Consider the following 17,345-nt stretch of genomic DNA (forward strand, 5'->3'; position numbering starts at 1 on the left):
TACTATTATTGCCTGTTTGTCTGCTTTTCAGGGGCGGGATTCGTCCGGGGGTCTTGTTCTGATGAAGCGGGTGAGAGAGAGCTCATTGGTGCATACCGCCACCTACTGTACAGGAGTGTGTAAAGGGACTCACATCCCAATCCCTCCATTTCTTTGATGGGTTTGATAGTGTCTTTAGAATCACTGTAACAGATTTTCAAAATCTAAAAATGTAATTTCAAAAATCATAATATATATAATTTCACCCCCCCCCCAAAAAAAAAAAAAAAAATAATAATTTTCCTGTTAGTTCTCGGATTAGCTTTCCATTTAGCCTCTCTGTGATTTTTTGGAAAAAATAATAAAGTAACCACGTGGTGTGATGTAAAAAGTGTGATACAGCCTTTTCTGTGTTGCTGTTTGGTTTACAGATTCCTAACAAGCAGAAGAGCCCTGGTTCATCCCCTGGAGGAGACACAAATCCCTTTGGGGTTGCATCAGGAAGGGGATCCAGCGTAAAAACTCAAACTTGTAATGTATATGTCAAGGATCCTCAAATCCAGGCCTCGAGGTCCGGTGTCCTGCAGGTTTTAGACGTGTCCCTGGTCCAACACACCTGAATCAAATGGCTGAATTACCTCCTCAGTATGCAGCCAGGTTCTCCAGAGTCCTGCTAATGACTTCTATATTTGACTCAGGTGTGTTGAAGCAGGGACACATCTAAAACCTGCAGGACACCGGACCTCGAGGCCTGGATTTGAGGATCCCTGGTATATGTGGTTCTTTGTATTTTCATCTGTTTCTGCGAAATTGCAATCTGGAGAAGCAGAACATCAAGTCCCTTTACACCCCTGGACAGCAGGTGGCACTAAAAAGCTTGTCAACACCAACAAGAAAGAAAAACTCCATTGAAGGTTCACGTGGACGTGAGGACTGCAAATAAGACAAGAAGATGACCCAGTTAGACGCTGTGATGTAAGTGTCATTGCTGGTACCGCGGAACTGTTTTTAATCTGTTTTTATCTGCCGGCGAACTGTAGCTGCGTGTATAGAGAGCGGAAGCTGCCTCACTGTGGCATCCTCTGATGCCGCTCCTGCTGTGTGAGCTCCCTGCGGCCTTCGGAGGTCGGACCACCGAGCATGTGTACAAACACACGTGCTCGGTGGAGCTGTGGCTCCTTTGTAAGGTTTGCATTGGAGCCACAACTCCACCAAGATCACGCATGTGGGCCTCTGCTTCTGGTCGTGGAGTCACCTCAAACGCCCTGCATGTTGTGGCATCTGAGGGTAGCTTGAGGACCTCAGTGAGGTGCTGATGAGTTGTAGTAAAAGTTTTGAAGTTTCACATCAAGGTTAATAATTTTAACGTCCTCTGACCAGCGCTGGACCGGGACACAAAATCGGCCCTGGCATTTTTGGCTTAGACCGGCCCGCAACTATTAAAACATTTGGCACGGTCTTACTCTTATTCAGTGTGGGCATACCTTTTACTAATAATACTTTTTTTTACACTTAGTTTAGTAATGCTTAACTTACAGAGCTTTTATTTATCATTTAGCAGTTTTAAAATCTGTTATTTCACCTGTTTGAGTGCTTTTTAAAACATGTTTAACCAGCATAGAGGCTACAAATTCAAATTACTGTGCAGCCTTTCAACACACCTTTAACCTAAATATCTAAAATGCTATGATGTAGCCTAAAATGGACACTGGATGCTCATCCAACACTTCTCAGCCTTGACTGTTTGCTATTTTATCAGATCAAGGTGCCGTGACTGCCAGATTTTGGGAAATACCAATAAATATTGATACGAATCAATCGCCACTGCTCATCATTCTCATGTAATAGAGCTAACGTTGCCTCCATCACCTCAAAGTCCCTGTATTATCCTAACGTTACTACCTGCTTATGTACCACACTTTCCTGCTCACTCTGTCCCTTGGGGTCCCTTTCCAAAGCCTGCATCTCTGGCTGCTCCTCGCTCTGTCCACTGCTGCTGTCTTCACCTACAGCAGAGCCGGCCCAAGCCTCGAAGGGGCTCTAAGCAAGATTTGATTTGGGACCCCCTTCATACCATTTCATTGTCCCCTGAACTTAACCATTATTAATGCTGGAGGGTTAAATTTTATTAATTTTTTTTAGGATGCATTATTGTTTCTGCCTTTTCAATTCAATTTTATTTATACAGTGCCAACTCACATCAAACAGGCGCCTCAAGACACTTTATACTGTAAGGTAAAGACCCCACAATAATTATGGAGAAAACCCAGCAGTCATCCTAATCTTAAAAATAGAGAGGGTGTCTGTCTCCTGAATCCAAACTGAGAGCCTTCAGGCTCTGCCTCCCACAAGTAAGCCAGCAGTCTGAGAGCAAAGTGGGTGATATGGTACTATTAGCCAAAGTGGGAGAAATCTGCTCTCTCTTTCTAGTTCCTGTCAGTACTCAAGCTGCAGCATTTTGGATCAGCTGAAGGCTTTTCAGGGAGCTTTTAGGACAGCCTGATAATAACAAATTACAAAAGTCCAGCCTAGAAGTTATAAATGCATGAATTAGCTTTTCAGCATCACTCTGAGACAGAAATATTAGAGCGTAGCCTACTCGTTAAATTAGTGTTGTTACAAGTGTACAAATCTGGACAGTTAGAATAGTCTCTTCTTTCTTTTAGGAAATTGGCATATGTAAAAAATGAAAACAAACCAAAAGCATTTCATGACAAATGTGGGCGAGCCTGGTGGTCAGGGGGCCCTATGCAGCCGCATATGTCGTCTATGCCTCGGGCCGGCTCTGCCTACAGCCTGCTGTTGCTGGAGCATTGCTGTTACAGAGGATGTGGAGACTACAGCAGCGAACATGGCTGTGATCTTTGCACATTTTGTAGCATCTACAGCGACACTCCTCAATTTCGTCACACGTAAATTCTCTTCATCCCCTTTCTGCCGCTTCGGTTTCTCCATGTTGCATCTCCTTTAACACACGCGCTCAACACTGAAACTACTAGCGGGAGTTACAGGGCACCACGCTGAGGAAGGGTGGGGCTGCTTTCATCCTATAAATTGATTGGTTCCATTCGCTGTCTATATTGAAGATGGATCAATGGGCCGCCCCCTCTGAATTGTTTGCCCGTCTCTTAGGAAAAAAAAAAAAATCCAACAGCATCGGCCCCTGAGGACTGTCGGCCCACCGGGCAAATGCCCGGTACGCCCGATTACCAGTCCAGCCCTGCCTCTGACTCTGATAGCTTGTCCTGTGTGGTCCACTTCAGCTCTGGCAGTTTGTCATCCCCCCTGTGTTTGATTGTATCCGCAGAAAACCCAAGACAAAGCGCTCGAAGCGCTTCTTGGAGAGCAGAGCGCCCAAACTGTCGGAAGATTTGAAGAGTGCCATGATTATGAAAGGAGGGAACACGAGTCAGACCGTCACCCAGGCCCTCAAGGATATAGTAAGTCACTGAAGAGCCGTGAGGGATTTCATAGAGACCTGTTACTGTTACAGAGCTTAGAAACAGTGATTATTCTCATAGGAAGTTGGCAAAAATTGTCTGGCTTGTCGATATACAAAGTATCCTGGTGATTATATTTACTCACAGCCTGGGACAAAATCCTGCCGGTGTCATAAATTTAGGACGATCATCTCTCTGTGTGACTGATGTTCTCTGCATATTTTTAGAGCAATAGATTTTTTTTTTTTTTTTTTTTTTTTTTTCAGCCATTAGTGAAAAATGATGTTTAGTAGTTTCGTAAATTCATGTAAGTAAATTTGTTTCCCCACAGTATTCCCTGAAGAAACCCAATGCTGTGCTGTACAAGAAGTAAGTGATAACACAAATGTGTGTTTTAAAAGATCGCAGCATTTTCCATCCTCTCCCAGTGACTTCCTGTCACCGATGAAAAGTGTGAATCTGTTGCCACAAGCTGCCAGCGGCAGCGTCACTGTGCAAGAGCTGCACAGTGACGCCACCCAGCTGCTATTGAAACCTTTTATTTTTACATAGAGCAGCCAGTCAGAATAAAAGCTGGCGTAAAGGGAGCTAAAAGTTCCTGCTGCAGACTGAGGGGCTGCACTAAAGCCCAGTTATAAAACACTGATCATCCAGAGCTGCTCTGGTCGAGTCTAACAATGAAAAGTCCCCTTCAGTGTCTGTTTCCTGTCTGTACTCCGCAGGAAGAACATTACTCGACCGTTTGAGGACTCGACATCGCTGGTGAGTGCAGAGGACAACGGGCCTTCATGAATATTGCCTTTCTTGCTGATTTTCTGATTTTAATCATCTCAAATTTATTTTAGGAGTTTTTTTCCAAGAAGACGGACTGCTCTCTGTTCCTGTTTGGCTCCCACAATAAGAAACGGCCCAACAACCTCATATTTGGTAAATTTGAACTTTCTCTCCGTATTTTTAACATGCATACAGCAGCTAACATCTGTTATGTAGTTAGATATACCCCAGAACACCAGGCTTTACTTTGGACTGTCCGTGTCTCACTGTATGCTGTTTTCCATATTCAGTGAAAATGTTCAAGGAAAATGTGCGGGCAGATTTCCAGGATTTTCCTAGTTTCATCGGTCACGTGTTTGTTTGCAGGCCGTCTGTTTGACTTCCACGTGCTGGATATGATTGAACTTGGAATTGAGAAGTATGTCTCTCTGAGCGACATTAAGGTAATGGCTGCAGTTGTGCTGTCTGTAATCAGGTCAACAGTCAGGGTAATTTCACCAGCTGGTTGTTTACCTCATAGTTAAACTGGAGACAAAAGGGACAAAGGAAAGTGAAACCATACAGCTGTCATACAGGTTTAATCCACGCAGCAGGAATGACAAATGGTGTTCTGGGAGTGCTGGTTTTCACTGGTTTCACGGCTCTAAAGAAAGTCGAGTCTCCGTTAGTTCAAAGGTTTAATTTCTCAAGACAAAATAAATAAAGGATCTAGACTTTAGCAGGTCTTACAATGAGGTAAATAAAACTTCCTGCTGTGGCATTGTGTTAACACACGTGAACGCTCCAGACCAGCAACTTCTGCTTTTACAGAGCTGCTCACACTTGCTGATGATCAGTTAATCAGATACATTTCATTATCAGGACCTGGCTGCTACTTACACTCATTACCTATGGAAGCAGTGAGGGTGTACTTGGTTTTTCTTCTGCATTTTGGCTCAATATTTGTTCAGTAATCAATGACACAGTGTAATCTGTTATAGGTTGTTGTTCATCTGAGGTTGTATTTACCTGATTTTTAAGACCTGCTAAAGACGAGATCTTATTTATTTATTTATTTATTTTTTAATCACACCCTGACATGTAAAACCTTTGAATTTGAAGAGGATGTACTTTCTTTCTGTCATAACTGCACATTCACCAAATGATGACCCTCAAGTTCAGACAGCAGCACTCGTCCTCTGCCTGCTCCTGGTTTTAAATATCCAAACAGGAAAAGGGACTCTTTCATTCCACAGTGTCCATCAGTTCGGACTCCCCCGTAGTGCCATACCCTTTTTGCCAGCGTCTGTGTGAACTCTGCCAAAAAAAACCCCAACAAAAATAAAATCTTTGTTTTCTGTTCTAGGGCGGTAAATGTCCTGAAGGAACCAAACCGATGCTGGTGTTTGCAGGAGAGGCTTTTGATACAGATAACGAGCACAAGCGTCTGAAGAGTCTGCTTATAGGTACGCACTCAGCATGCTGAAGGTGTTAACCAGTGTTTCCCATAGATTCTTATTCTTAGAGAAATTATAAATAACTATATTTAAAAGTTTGACCTGTACAGATACTGTATTTGACATGTACTTTGTGATTATTGACTAATGAATAATTGGACCGTAGTTGCTGAAAGTAGTCTGCGGTGAGCCTGGTATAGTGAGCCAGTCCTCCACCTGCTGAAGGGTCTGGTTAGTGTAGCCGTGCAGAGCAGACAGGCTGCTGCTCCAGTCCAGGATGGTGGATTTGGATGGTACTTACCAAATGAAAGTTCAGGAATTGTCAACTAAGAAAATTGTCTATTACACGTGGTCTCATTCTCTTGGACAGAGTAGCTAAAATCAATCGGGATAAATGCTTGTGTGGCCATTCATATAACTGTTAAAGTGTACATGTAGGGAAACACTAGTAACTATACATACTTGAGATGTTAATGATGTGTAATTGATTAGTCTGTGCATTTCTTTGGCCTGTGTCTCAGACTTCTTCAGAGGTCCCACTGTGCCCGCGGTGCGTCTGGCAGGTTTAGAACACGTTCTGCACTTCACTGCCATCGATGGGAAGATCTACATGCGCAGCTACAGGTGCTGAAACTGTAACTGAGTGAGAAATTCAGGCTGCCAACATCCACAGCAACAGAGATCATGTGTCATTTCAGGTGCCTGTTGAAGAAATCCGGCTGCCGGACACCGCGCATCGAGCTGGACGAGATCGGACCGTCATTTGACTTTGTTCTAAGAAGAACACATCTGGCTTCAGATGATCTGTACAAGCTGGCTCATAAACAGCCCAAAGCCCTGAAGGTAAATATTACGGGACATTGCAGAGGTTGGGGTTTAGAATATACAGAGGTCCTGTTTTCTGGCAAAAATTTAGTGTTTGTCCTGAAGATGGCGCCAGAGGAAAGCCCATATGGTTGCCTAAATTTGTTGGTTTAACTCTACAGCGAGCGCTGTGCGGTCAGACGTTGTTCAAACATGCAAAAATATATTTTGGCATCTCTTTTTCTGCAGCCCAAGAAGAAGAAGAACATTTCTCACGATGTCTTTGGCACCAAGTTGGGCCGCGTGCACATGCAGAAACAGGATCTGTCCAAGCTGCAGACACGGAAGATGAAGGGTCTAAGGAAAAGGAGGGGCGAGGTGGTTGCGGAGGAGCAGGGGGGACAGCCATCCAAGGTTGCCAAAGTAGAGAGCTGAGGCAGCCTTTGGCCACCTGTGGATACACCTTCATGTTTATCACTTCAAAGACTGACCCATGTGTCTGTCACTGCCAGCGTTTCCTGTCGAGGACTTGGCATGTGAGCAGAGGGGATCTGTTGTTCCTGGTTTACCTTTTTTTTTTTTTTTTTTTTTTTTTTCTTTCTCTCATATGACTTTTGCCTTGACTCTCATTATTCTGGCAGCTCAGTTCTCAGCTGAAGTTACATGAGCATCAGCCCAACAAAAGTTACCTATTGGCATCATTAATTTATCCAAAATTTAGTCAGGGTGACTTATTTTTATGATACATTTAAATGTATAAAGGTTAAATTTTCCCAGGAAGAAGTTGTGTTAAAGGAAATACAAGTTTCTAAAGGTGTTGAGTCTCTTTAGAGCTGTAAATGTGAAATAAATACTCTGATTTTTAGTGAGTTTGTTTCTGTTCACAGCAGTCTGACTTTTCCTACATTTTTGGACATTTCCAGGTTTTCATCTAGGTTAGTCTAAAGTAATTTAACAGAGTAAGCAAAAGTTCACCCTTTCAGAGCGAAATGTAATTCTACAAATACTTTGTAAAGTTTAATCTGTTCATGTGCAGTTAATTTAATGTGTTTTGGGAAATTTAATATCAGGATGTAAATGATCTTTTGAGGGGCATTTAAAAAAAAGTTTTCTGTTTAGATTAACTATATTTCTCAGTTCTCCAAAATCCATAACATGTTTGAATGATTTCCCTTTAGCAGCCCTGAGTCCGAATGCAGCATCTGCTCTTCCAGTGTAAAAACTAAAGCTGGTTATAGTTAAGAAGCCTGGACTTTGGCAACATCGTGCCTGAAGTTGAGGTTCAACAAGACACAGGCCCCCATTCCTACAAGATGAAATCTAACAGGACAGTGGGCTCCAAAAGTGAAGATGCTTATGTTTTGCATTAATTTAGAATTTAATATAGCTCCCCATCACATCCAGCATGATTTATGCTCCAAAGAGCTCCTTGTGATGTCACAGAATCTTGCTCCTTTTTTTTCAGTGGGGTGGAGGTCAGGTGACCGTGGAGGGCAGTCAGCACTCCTTTTTGATCTTTTCACTGCTTCAGAGCTTTCGGGTGTTTAGGCTCATTATCCTCCACAGAGATGCAGATCAGATGGTGGAACACGTCTGAGGAGTGAGGTGCTGTTCCTTTGTTCAGGGTGGAGGTGATGTGATGCAGCTGTCTGAACTGCAGAAGAGACAAAAGCACCACACAAATGCTCTCAAAGTCACCTCTCAGTAGTCTTTGTAACACTTTCAGGCTGTTGTTTGGGCAGTTATTTTAAAGCCTTATTAATATGTACTTTGAATAGTCAGTACATGCAAAGTACATGTGTTGGCTCAACAATCACACATGGATTCAATTTGAAAGCCGTTCTTTTTTTGGTCCATAGGTTATATATCTACCACAGGTTTCTATTCAAGATTTCATTTCAGTGACTGTAGTTCTCCTGCCACTGCTTTCATGCACAGACAAGTTTGCAGCAAGTATGTTTTGTTATAGATGTTATGAAGATTTTTAAAATTTTTATTTTAGAGCAGTCTTCTCTGTAGCAATGAGGAAAGTGTTTAATGGTTCTACGTGGCTGTGTAATAAATCCCAGCATTTCCAGAATGATCTTGTCATTCTCTTTTGATATTGTCTGTTAGATGTTTTTTCTCCAGAAACAAGTGTAAACCTAAAAACTACACTGGTCTCTGATTAATCATCCATATATATATATTTTTTTTATGTCAGACTATTTATGCAATCCTGATCAGCTATAGTTCAAATTTGGTGTAGACACTTATTATGAGGGAAGTCTTGACCTGGACTATACTGTGATGGCATTAAATATGAAGAGTGTGAGGGTTCAGGGTGGTTCATCAGTAACTACAGCTTTATTACAGTGTTGGTACGTCTTCACTGTAACAATGAGAGCGCCTCTTTGGTCAGAATAACAAACGCACTCGACACTTGCACTGGCCTCCTGCTGCCACAGTGCTTCTTGGAAAGGGTCCACTGAAACATTTGAAGGATGACTGCAAAGGCGAGGAGCCTGAGAGCTCTTTGCCTTCCCTCCTATTCTGCGAACTGCTTTAATGGGATAATATCACAATTCTGGATTTAACAGGGAGCTAACAAGGGAGAAAAATTATCTTTCGGCTTCCTGTCGGTGCTCACTGCAGAATTTTGGATCAGATTGATGGCACAATTGAAGAAATTGTGCCATGAAACAAGAGGGAAACCGCAAAGATGATGCTAGAAATAAACTACACCACAATCATACGACCTTAATGTCACCATCACAAAGCTCAATGACACAAAGTCCCAAACATCTGCAGCCACTTGTTAGAAAACTCCTTCTCTGGGACACGTGGGATATTAACTAAATATCTTATTTCAGACACCTGATCAAACCTCCTTTAAAAACCATTAAAAAAAATCCCTTTCTGACTTTGTGACAAGGGATTTGGAAGACCAAAAATGCTGGAGGCCTTCTGCGTTATGGGTTAGGATGTGTGTTTCATTATTTCTGCCACTCAGCAGTTCATCATCATAAAAACTTGCTGAATTTTCCAAGTTTCACGTAGTTTCATTGAGTGTTTATTGATGATAGAATTTTCTGATTTCCCGGCCTTGTTCCCGGTCCTTCCCGTGCTAATGCATTTACAAACATGCCTGCTTTCAGTTTGAAATTAAATCCCATATGCAGACTGTAATCTGGCGCCAGGTATTTTTCATTCACAGCGGAAATGCTTTTGATTTTTAATTTGTTCTATCTGCTAGTCAACACTATTTACCAGACTATTAAAAAAAAAGCAAATACCTTTTCTCAAATTCTGTAGATCATTGTATATTTATCTGTTTTACAAAAGTATTTCCCCTACAAAAACAACTATTTTCAACTAGGCAATGAAAGTGGGATTTCCCAAATTACAGTTTTGGGTCAATTTTATGATCTTCACCCACATCTTGCTGTCTTTCTCTTTAATTTTCTGCTCATTGCAGGTCAGTCCCCCTGCTTGCCTGGCAGTTTGTCTATTTTTAGCAGCCAGAGAGCGAAAGTCAGACATTTCATAACGGTAGATATGGAGGCACTGAAGGGGGAGAACACGGTATGAATTTGTTTTTATTACAAGTCCTCCAGAACTCGCACACAGAAGCAATATTTGTCTTTGCTGCCCAAAGTAAACCAGTGTTCAGTGAGCTGCACAGGGCTGTATACACCAATGCCATTCAACTATATTACTGTTAATCTTACAGTGAGCCTTGCCATTGGTGGAGGCATGGACAGGTCCAGTAGTGGAATGGAACTTATTTATTCAAGTACTTTACTAATATTCTTGCAGTATTAGTCTACTCGATAACAATTATGACTTTTACTTAAGAGTCTAAATACTTATTTTGCCACTTTGCAAATTAGTCATGTGCTTTTTCTAAATTTCTTCATATAAAAATAGTTTAAAACCTTCCAAAATGACCAAAAAGTATCAACAGAATGAGAAGAAAGAACTGCTCCAATTTGATGTCCATCCTTGCATTGTGCTGCAGAAATATCAACTAAAACTGAACAAGGACCGGGGCATAGTTTTGTATAATAACAATTTGTATCACAAGATGGTGCAGTGAGTCAATGTAACCAGACAAGCCATTAAAAACACATTCAAATTAACAGTGGCATCCTGGTAGGAGGCAAAGTGTCTTGAGGAAATGGCAGCAGGGATTCAAAAGTCCAGATCTAGAAGGCTGGGTCGTGGACCCAGGATCATGATAAGAATACTGTTATAATAAATATACATTTATTAGTGTGTAATTACGTCTTCTGACAAACTGATGCATTCTCACAAACTTAAAAATATGTTGGAGTAGGCACCGGTTTGTGGAAGCCACCATGTTGCCCTGCCGCCAAGATGGGCGTGGTTATTTATTCATGCTGCAATTACTTATTGTCAGCAGATTGGACATGCGACCCTCCCGTCTCCTGAGGCGGCTAAACAGTGTCCGAGTCCAACAATTCAATTAAAGCAACTTCAATTAAAGTTTCATTGACCATCTAGTATGGGCAGCAGGTACCAGTGGTTAGCACTGTTGCCTCACGGCAAGGTCCTAGGTTTGAATCCACCTTGGCCTGGGACTTTCTGTGTGGAGTTGCATTTTCCCTCCATGTTTGTGTGGGTTTTTCCGCTTTCCTCTCACAGTCCAAGGACCTGCAGCTAGTGGGGTTAGGTTAATTAGTGATTCTAAATTGCCCATAGGTGTGAATGTGAGTGTGAATGGTTGTCTGTCTGTGTCAGCCCTGCGACAGGCTGGCGACCTGTCCGGGGTGTATCCAGCCTCATGCCCTATGACAGCTGGGATAGGCTCCAGCCCCCCCACGACCTTGAAAAGGATAAGTGGAAGAAAATGGATGGATGGATAACCATCTAGTGACTAACAGCAGCACTTACCAAAAGAAAAGTTCAGGATATCCTCAATAACTGATCTCAGTATTACTGTCATTGGACCGAAGCGAGCCTCACTGACTCATTAACTCATATTGGACTCACAAAGTTTTGCAGCCTCTTCCAGAGCAAACAGGCGTGGACACAGCTTGGGTAAACAGCTGTCTGACAGCCTATGCTCACTACAGATGAACAGCAGCCAGAGTTGCTTGTCCTGCTCTGGCCACTGTAGATAGGAGTATACACTTGAAATAGGTGGGGTAAGAAAACAGAATTCAATTGACTGAAATCTGCTGATAGCCGTGGTGAGCTGTTCCACACTGTACCTTTAAAATGTGCAGAGTGTGATTACAAAATGTATCTTTAAACTCTTGCTGTCCCAGTTTCCCTTGTATGATGAGCCTAATATGTTCCCTGAGCCACTTTTCTATACTGTGTTTATTTGATCAAACATTCCTACCTTGTTCTTGCCCCCCCCCTTATTGCACCCCATTGAAGAAATCCTGGAAACGCCTCCACAGCTGCGGTGTAAAGATACCCGCAGCCCCGCCCCTCTGCGCTGTCTATTTATAAAGTGCAAGCAGATGCATGACAGTTACACATGCTGCAGTAAGAGCAAAACTGTCACCACGGTGAGTTAAACTTCACCGTAACACGGAATCTCAGACATATCCTGCCTCTGGATCTTTCCGACCCCTGCCAGCGCAGTTGAAATATCTCCATACTTAAAAAGCCGCATTTCCTCTTTGACACAGACCCGACGTTATAAAAATGACAGAAGGGAACAACATGCCAGAAAACGATACTGCCGGTCCAGATGAGACACCCGCCGGCAGCGAACCCGCAAAGGAGAAGCGTCCAGAGGAGGAGCAGGATGGGGAGAAGGAGAGGACGGAGAGTAAGGAGAACGGGGACAGCACATTGGATATCCCAGAAAAAAACAACGGAGCCAAAGAGGAGGTCGAGTTTGTGCACCCCGAGGGCGGCTGGGGATGGGTGGTCATGCTGGCTTCCATGTGGTGTAACGGGTCGGTGTTTGGGATCCAGAACGCCTTCGGGGTGATGTTCATCTACCTCCTCCGGGAATTTGGCAGCGAGAAAGATAAAGACCTCCAGTTCAGGACATGTGAGTACAGGTTAACCTGGCTGGATGTTCAGGTGTTCCAAGAACTGTTTTTATGTCAGGTGAACGATGAGAACGTGCGCGATGTGTCCACAGCTGCTCTCAAAGCAAATGATGTCTTGCTCATGGGACAGTTTAGTAATGGCGGGGAATTGAACCGACAACCTTCACACATGCCGACCTCTCCTCAAGCGCCAACCATTTTTACGTAAATAACTAGTTTTACAGCATCGTAGAATTAACGTTTTAGCCAACTGTAAAAAGTGAAAGTTAGCTAAGTTCAGCTAGCAAGTAACATGATGTGCCGTTTCCTGGCGAAAGGGAAGGAAATATATGCATTTGGGCGCTCGTGCTTGGCGGCTGGTGTCAAAGTTGTGGATCCGGCACTAAATGTGGTCATAATGACATAAAAATTAAGTGGTTGAATTGGTTTGTGAAGCTGGAGCAGCCTGCAGCTCTCAGCCTGGAAGGACCAATGTGTGCTACACCTGCTGCTACTAAAAGCAAAGGGAAACAAAAGGCAAAAATCAAAGTGGTGGTTTCTTTTAGCATAGTGTGTATCAGTGTACTTTTTTCTTTGCCATGGACTCATGCTTCCTGTGGCACAGTTTAGTCAGCAACCATGTAAGCTTTAAGTCTGATTACTTGTATATCTGAATCATGTAAGACTTTCCATCTTGTTCTGCATTCATCTAAAAGGAAAGCTTTTTAAAAACCACGCTGTGCCACACAGTCAAGAAAAACATCACAGAGTAAATACAATTTTCTTCTTTTTGTGTGTACGAGAGAGAGAGAGAGAGAGAGAGAGAAAGAGTGATGGCTTACCCTCCGGTCCGCGGGCCGCATCCGGCCACGCCCCCTACTTCCGGTCCTTGATTTGATGTAAAAAATATGACAATTTGGCCCTTTAAGTTACTTTTTTGACATTTTTCTAACTCCTCTTAATTGGAGGGGAAAGCGAAATGTCAAAAAAGTGACCTAAAGGGTTGGACATCAAATCGCGGACTGTAAGTAGGGGGCGTGGCCGGATGCGGCCCGCGGACCGCGAGTTTGAGACCCCTGCTTTAAATAATGGCCCTGTGCTGCTCCGCTGTGATTGTAACCACATGTTGTTGGTGCTGATATTTGGCAGATGAGCTTGTAAAAGTACTGCATGGGGGACCCAACGGTTCACTGACTCAATGGCTTCTTTTCTGATCTCTCTGTGATTCTGCATTGCATTCTCTTTAACCTACTGTAATGAGCAAAATTGGAGCAGATGTTTGAGGCATCATTTTTCAACAGCTGGAGCAGTCATCTTGTACTGAATGCAGACAAGATGGTTTGTACTATTACTATAACTCACTGCTTGCTCTGTGTGTTTTTTCTACGATCTGAAGCATGTAATTAAAGATTTCGTATGCACAAGTCATACCGTTACAGGGTTGCTGCCAGTAAAGTTAATCCCCAGGGCTTCCTTTGGCCCAATGCAATGTTCTGGGCCCCAGCCAATCATGGGGAAGCTACTTTGACTCATACCACCTGCCAAAATGTGCTTGCTCATCAAGCATGGGAACAGCACTCCCCAATGGCAGAATCTTCCCTCATTAGCACAACTGTTAAGGAGCCCAAGGCTTTGCTTTCAAACTCCACAGATCCCATTCCAACTGAGCATCCTTGAGATGTGCTGCAACAAGCCTGATCCACTGAAGGCCAACCCGCAATCCATAACACCCAAACGATTTGCTGCCAGTGTGCTGATGCCTGACACCACAGGGGTGAACTACACAGTATTTTGCTGGTGCTTTGAAAGCTGCTGTTATGGCTTTCTCTGACATGGATGTAGTCTTTATACCACAGTAATGTGCATGTAGTTAGATCAATGTATAGATATTTTACAAAGGAAAATACTCAGGGATTAGTGTTAATTTTATATCATGTTTTTAAAATTGTATTATAATAAGTAGCAGTTCCTCCATCCATCCATCCATCCATCTTCTTCCACTTATCCAGGCCGGGTCGTGGGGGGCGGCATCCTAAACAGAGAAACCCAGACCTCCCTCTCCCCAGCCACCTCCTCCAGCTTATCCGGGGGAAGAGCGCCTTGAGGCGACTGTTTGTTGTGATTTGGTGCTATATAAATAAAATTGAACTGAATTGAACTCCGAGGCAGCCCTGCAACAGGCTGGTGACCTGTTCAGGGTGTACCCTGCCTCTCACCCTATGAAAGCTGGGATAGGCTCCAGCCCCCCCGCGACCCTGAACAGGATGAGCGGAAGCTGATGGATGGATGTATGAACTCCGAGGCATTCCCAGGCAACCTGAGAGATATAATCTCTCCAGCGTGTCCGGGGTCTGTCCCTGGGGCTCCTCCCGGTAGCACACGCCTGGATCACCTCATCCAGGAGGTGGCCAGGAGGCATCCTAGTCAGACGCCCGAACCACCTCAATCGACTCCTTTCGATGTGGAGGAATTACGGCGCTACTCTGAGCCCCTCCTGAATGACTGCAGTTTTCACCCTATCTCTAAGGGAGAGGCCAGCTGCCCTTTGGAGGAAGCTCATTTCTGTCGCTTGGATCCGCACTTGCGTTCTTTCGGTCACTACCCAAAGCTTGTGACCATAGATGACTATAGGGACATAGATCAACCAGTAAAGCGCCTTGAGGCAACTGTTTGATGTGCTTTGGCGCTATATAAATAAAATTGAATTGTATTAAATTGACAGCTTCTCTTTTATTCTCAACTCTCTTCATCACGACAGACCAGTGCATCATCTGCATCACGGCAGCTGCAGCCCCAGTCCGTCTGTTAATCTCCCACTCCCCTCTCTCTTCACCCTGTGAAATTTAAACTCCTGCACCTGGGGCAGCATCTTGTCCCTGAACTGGGGTGGGCACTCCACCCATTTCTGACTGAGGACCATGACCTCAGACTTGAAGGTGCTAAATCTCATACCCACCGCTTTATACTTGGCTGTGAACCGCTCCAGTGTGAGCTGGAGGCCACCACCTGATGAAGCCAATAGGACCACATCATCCACAAAAAGCAGAGATGAGATTCTGGGGCCACCTTCCACCACTTGGTCACGCTTAGAAAAAAAAAATTATGAAACCTTGGTGGAGTCCAACACCCGCACATATGTTGGTAACTATTGAAATGTACCATGTTCTGCTATTGCTGTAAAAATAAAAATGTCCACTGGAGACAATGAAACTCGGAATCGACAGTTACTCTTTGACTCCACTTCTTTTCATTTTTTAAGGCAGTTGAAATTTGTCAGAACTTGTCAAGGACCTCTCGATGTATTCCAAGATTAGATTGTCTTAGGTTGAATCCAGATCTTGGGTTGACCAGTTTCTGCTAAGCTCCTGCTTAGCAGAAACTGAGCTATCATCTTATTTTTCACGGTTGTCTCATTTTTGACAGATGTCTGCTGCTTTCAGTTCTGTGTTTCATTTCCACATCGGCTCTGATGGAACTCTGGATTTTAATCCTCACACCTGCCAATCCAGATACTATTAACGAGTGTGATTCAGTAGTTTGGTTTCTTGAGTGAAATGATGGGATTTCAGTTCTTATTAGAGGATTCTGCATCAAGGCAGCAGCCAGTTTAAATGCCTGAAGTAATGTGCCCGAGGTTCAGAGAGGTGCAAAGGTCAGGGAGGCTTATAGACACATGGTGAGTTTGTCTTTGGCAGGACACCATGTCCTGTTCGTGTCGTTATATTTTAAGCAGCCCTTCAAGGAAAACTACTTGATATGAGCTGGTCTTTCTTGTGGTTGATCCCCTAGAAATATTAAATTTATAGTCAGCGTTTCTTATGGATTGTGAGCTATAATGTAATCTTGGTACACTTGTGCCACAATGCATGCATGCTGAATAATTTTTATTTTTACTTTTTTTGTCAGGGCTAAGAAACTAGCCAACAAGCTTAAACAAATAGAAATGAACAGAAATGGAAAATGTGTTCCACAGATTACTGGGTGTGATTTCTTCTCACATGCATCTGTGAGTTTTCCTTCAGCATAAAGCATGAGATTGTACACTGCTTGGGTAGTGACAATCACTTAAGCACTATCTGACACACACACACACACACACTGCAAAGGCTAACCTTTGGAGTCATGTTGCTATCCACTTGAGATTACACACTGGCTGACTGTCAGGATGTAAATTCTTGAATTAGAAGTTTTAGTGAAGCTTTTCCTGCTTATGTTCACTTCGTGAGATGGAGCGCGGCCATTCTTTTCCATTTTTTCCCGATCCTGTTTCCCAGAAGCACTTCGACCAAGACGTTCACTCTTCAGCTTTCCTTCCTGTCGTGAGAACGGAGCTGACAAGAATTAATGAGGCAGTTGAGTGGTTTTGGAGGTTGGACATTGTCATAGAGGAAGTGTCAAGATGTTAGAAAAGGGCGTCCATAACAGACAGGATGGAAGTTTTGATAAACATCACAAATCCTTAGAATAGGATCCCCTTCTTTCCCACATGGGTATTTTTATCTGAGTGAGCTCTGGAGGAAAACATGGGATTGAATGGACATGATAAAAGAGAATACTAAAATAAACTCCATCACATAGTTGCTGTTACCAGCTCTAAAATGCTACTCAGCTTAGAGAGATTTGATCATCTTTGTCTGCTTTCTGAGTCATTTTTGAGGAAGACCAATAGCCGGGCAAAGAATTAGAAGCAATAACTTGAAGTTATCGTTTTCTGTATGACTTCAACAGTGTCTCACATTGTTGTGGAGGGATTTAGGACTACTCTTCTTTACAACATTGTTTCAGTTCGCTGAGGTTTCTGAGCATTCGTTTATGCACAGCTCCTTTAAGGTCCCGCTGCAGCGGGGTTCAGCTCTGGACTGGGCCATTGCAGCATCTTTTTCTGCCGTTCTGTTGTAGATTTGCTGCTGTGCTCG

The 17,345-nt window shown here is 43.4% G+C and overlaps 3 protein-coding genes across 3 annotated transcripts in view; 2 read left to right on the plus strand and 1 right to left on the minus strand.

The window, feature by feature from the left end:
• The window catches only part of cdk19 (cyclin dependent kinase 19), a 91,719-nt gene extending 78,426 nt beyond the window's left edge, over positions 1-13,293 (minus strand). Inside the window, exon 1 of the mRNA XM_030721377.1 lies at positions 13,272-13,293. The gene's annotated coding sequence lies outside the window, so the exon portion shown is untranslated. The remainder of the gene's footprint in view (positions 1-13,271) is intronic.
• Positions 850-7,018, plus strand: rpf2 (ribosome production factor 2 homolog). The gene is made up of 10 exons (XM_030721381.1): positions 850-954; positions 3,287-3,419; positions 3,751-3,788; positions 4,142-4,181; positions 4,265-4,346; positions 4,560-4,636; positions 5,539-5,638; positions 6,151-6,253; positions 6,328-6,472; positions 6,683-7,018. The coding sequence occupies exons 1-10, from the start codon at positions 932-934 to the stop codon at positions 6,866-6,868; spliced, it is 927 nt and encodes a 308-aa protein (XP_030577241.1). The 5' UTR covers positions 850-931; the 3' UTR covers positions 6,869-7,018.
• The window catches only part of slc16a10 (solute carrier family 16 member 10), a 42,839-nt gene continuing 37,415 nt past the window's right edge, over positions 11,922-17,345 (plus strand). The window contains exon 1 of the mRNA XM_030721372.1: positions 11,922-12,449. Within this exon, the coding sequence (XP_030577232.1) occupies positions 12,095-12,449 (355 nt within the window). The 5' untranslated portion in view covers positions 11,922-12,094. The remainder of the gene's footprint in view (positions 12,450-17,345) is intronic.

The sequence above is a fragment of the Archocentrus centrarchus genome, chromosome 24, assembly GCF_007364275.1.
Source record: "Archocentrus centrarchus isolate MPI-CPG fArcCen1 chromosome 24, fArcCen1, whole genome shotgun sequence".
Taxonomy (NCBI): Eukaryota; Metazoa; Chordata; class Actinopteri; order Cichliformes; family Cichlidae; genus Archocentrus; species Archocentrus centrarchus.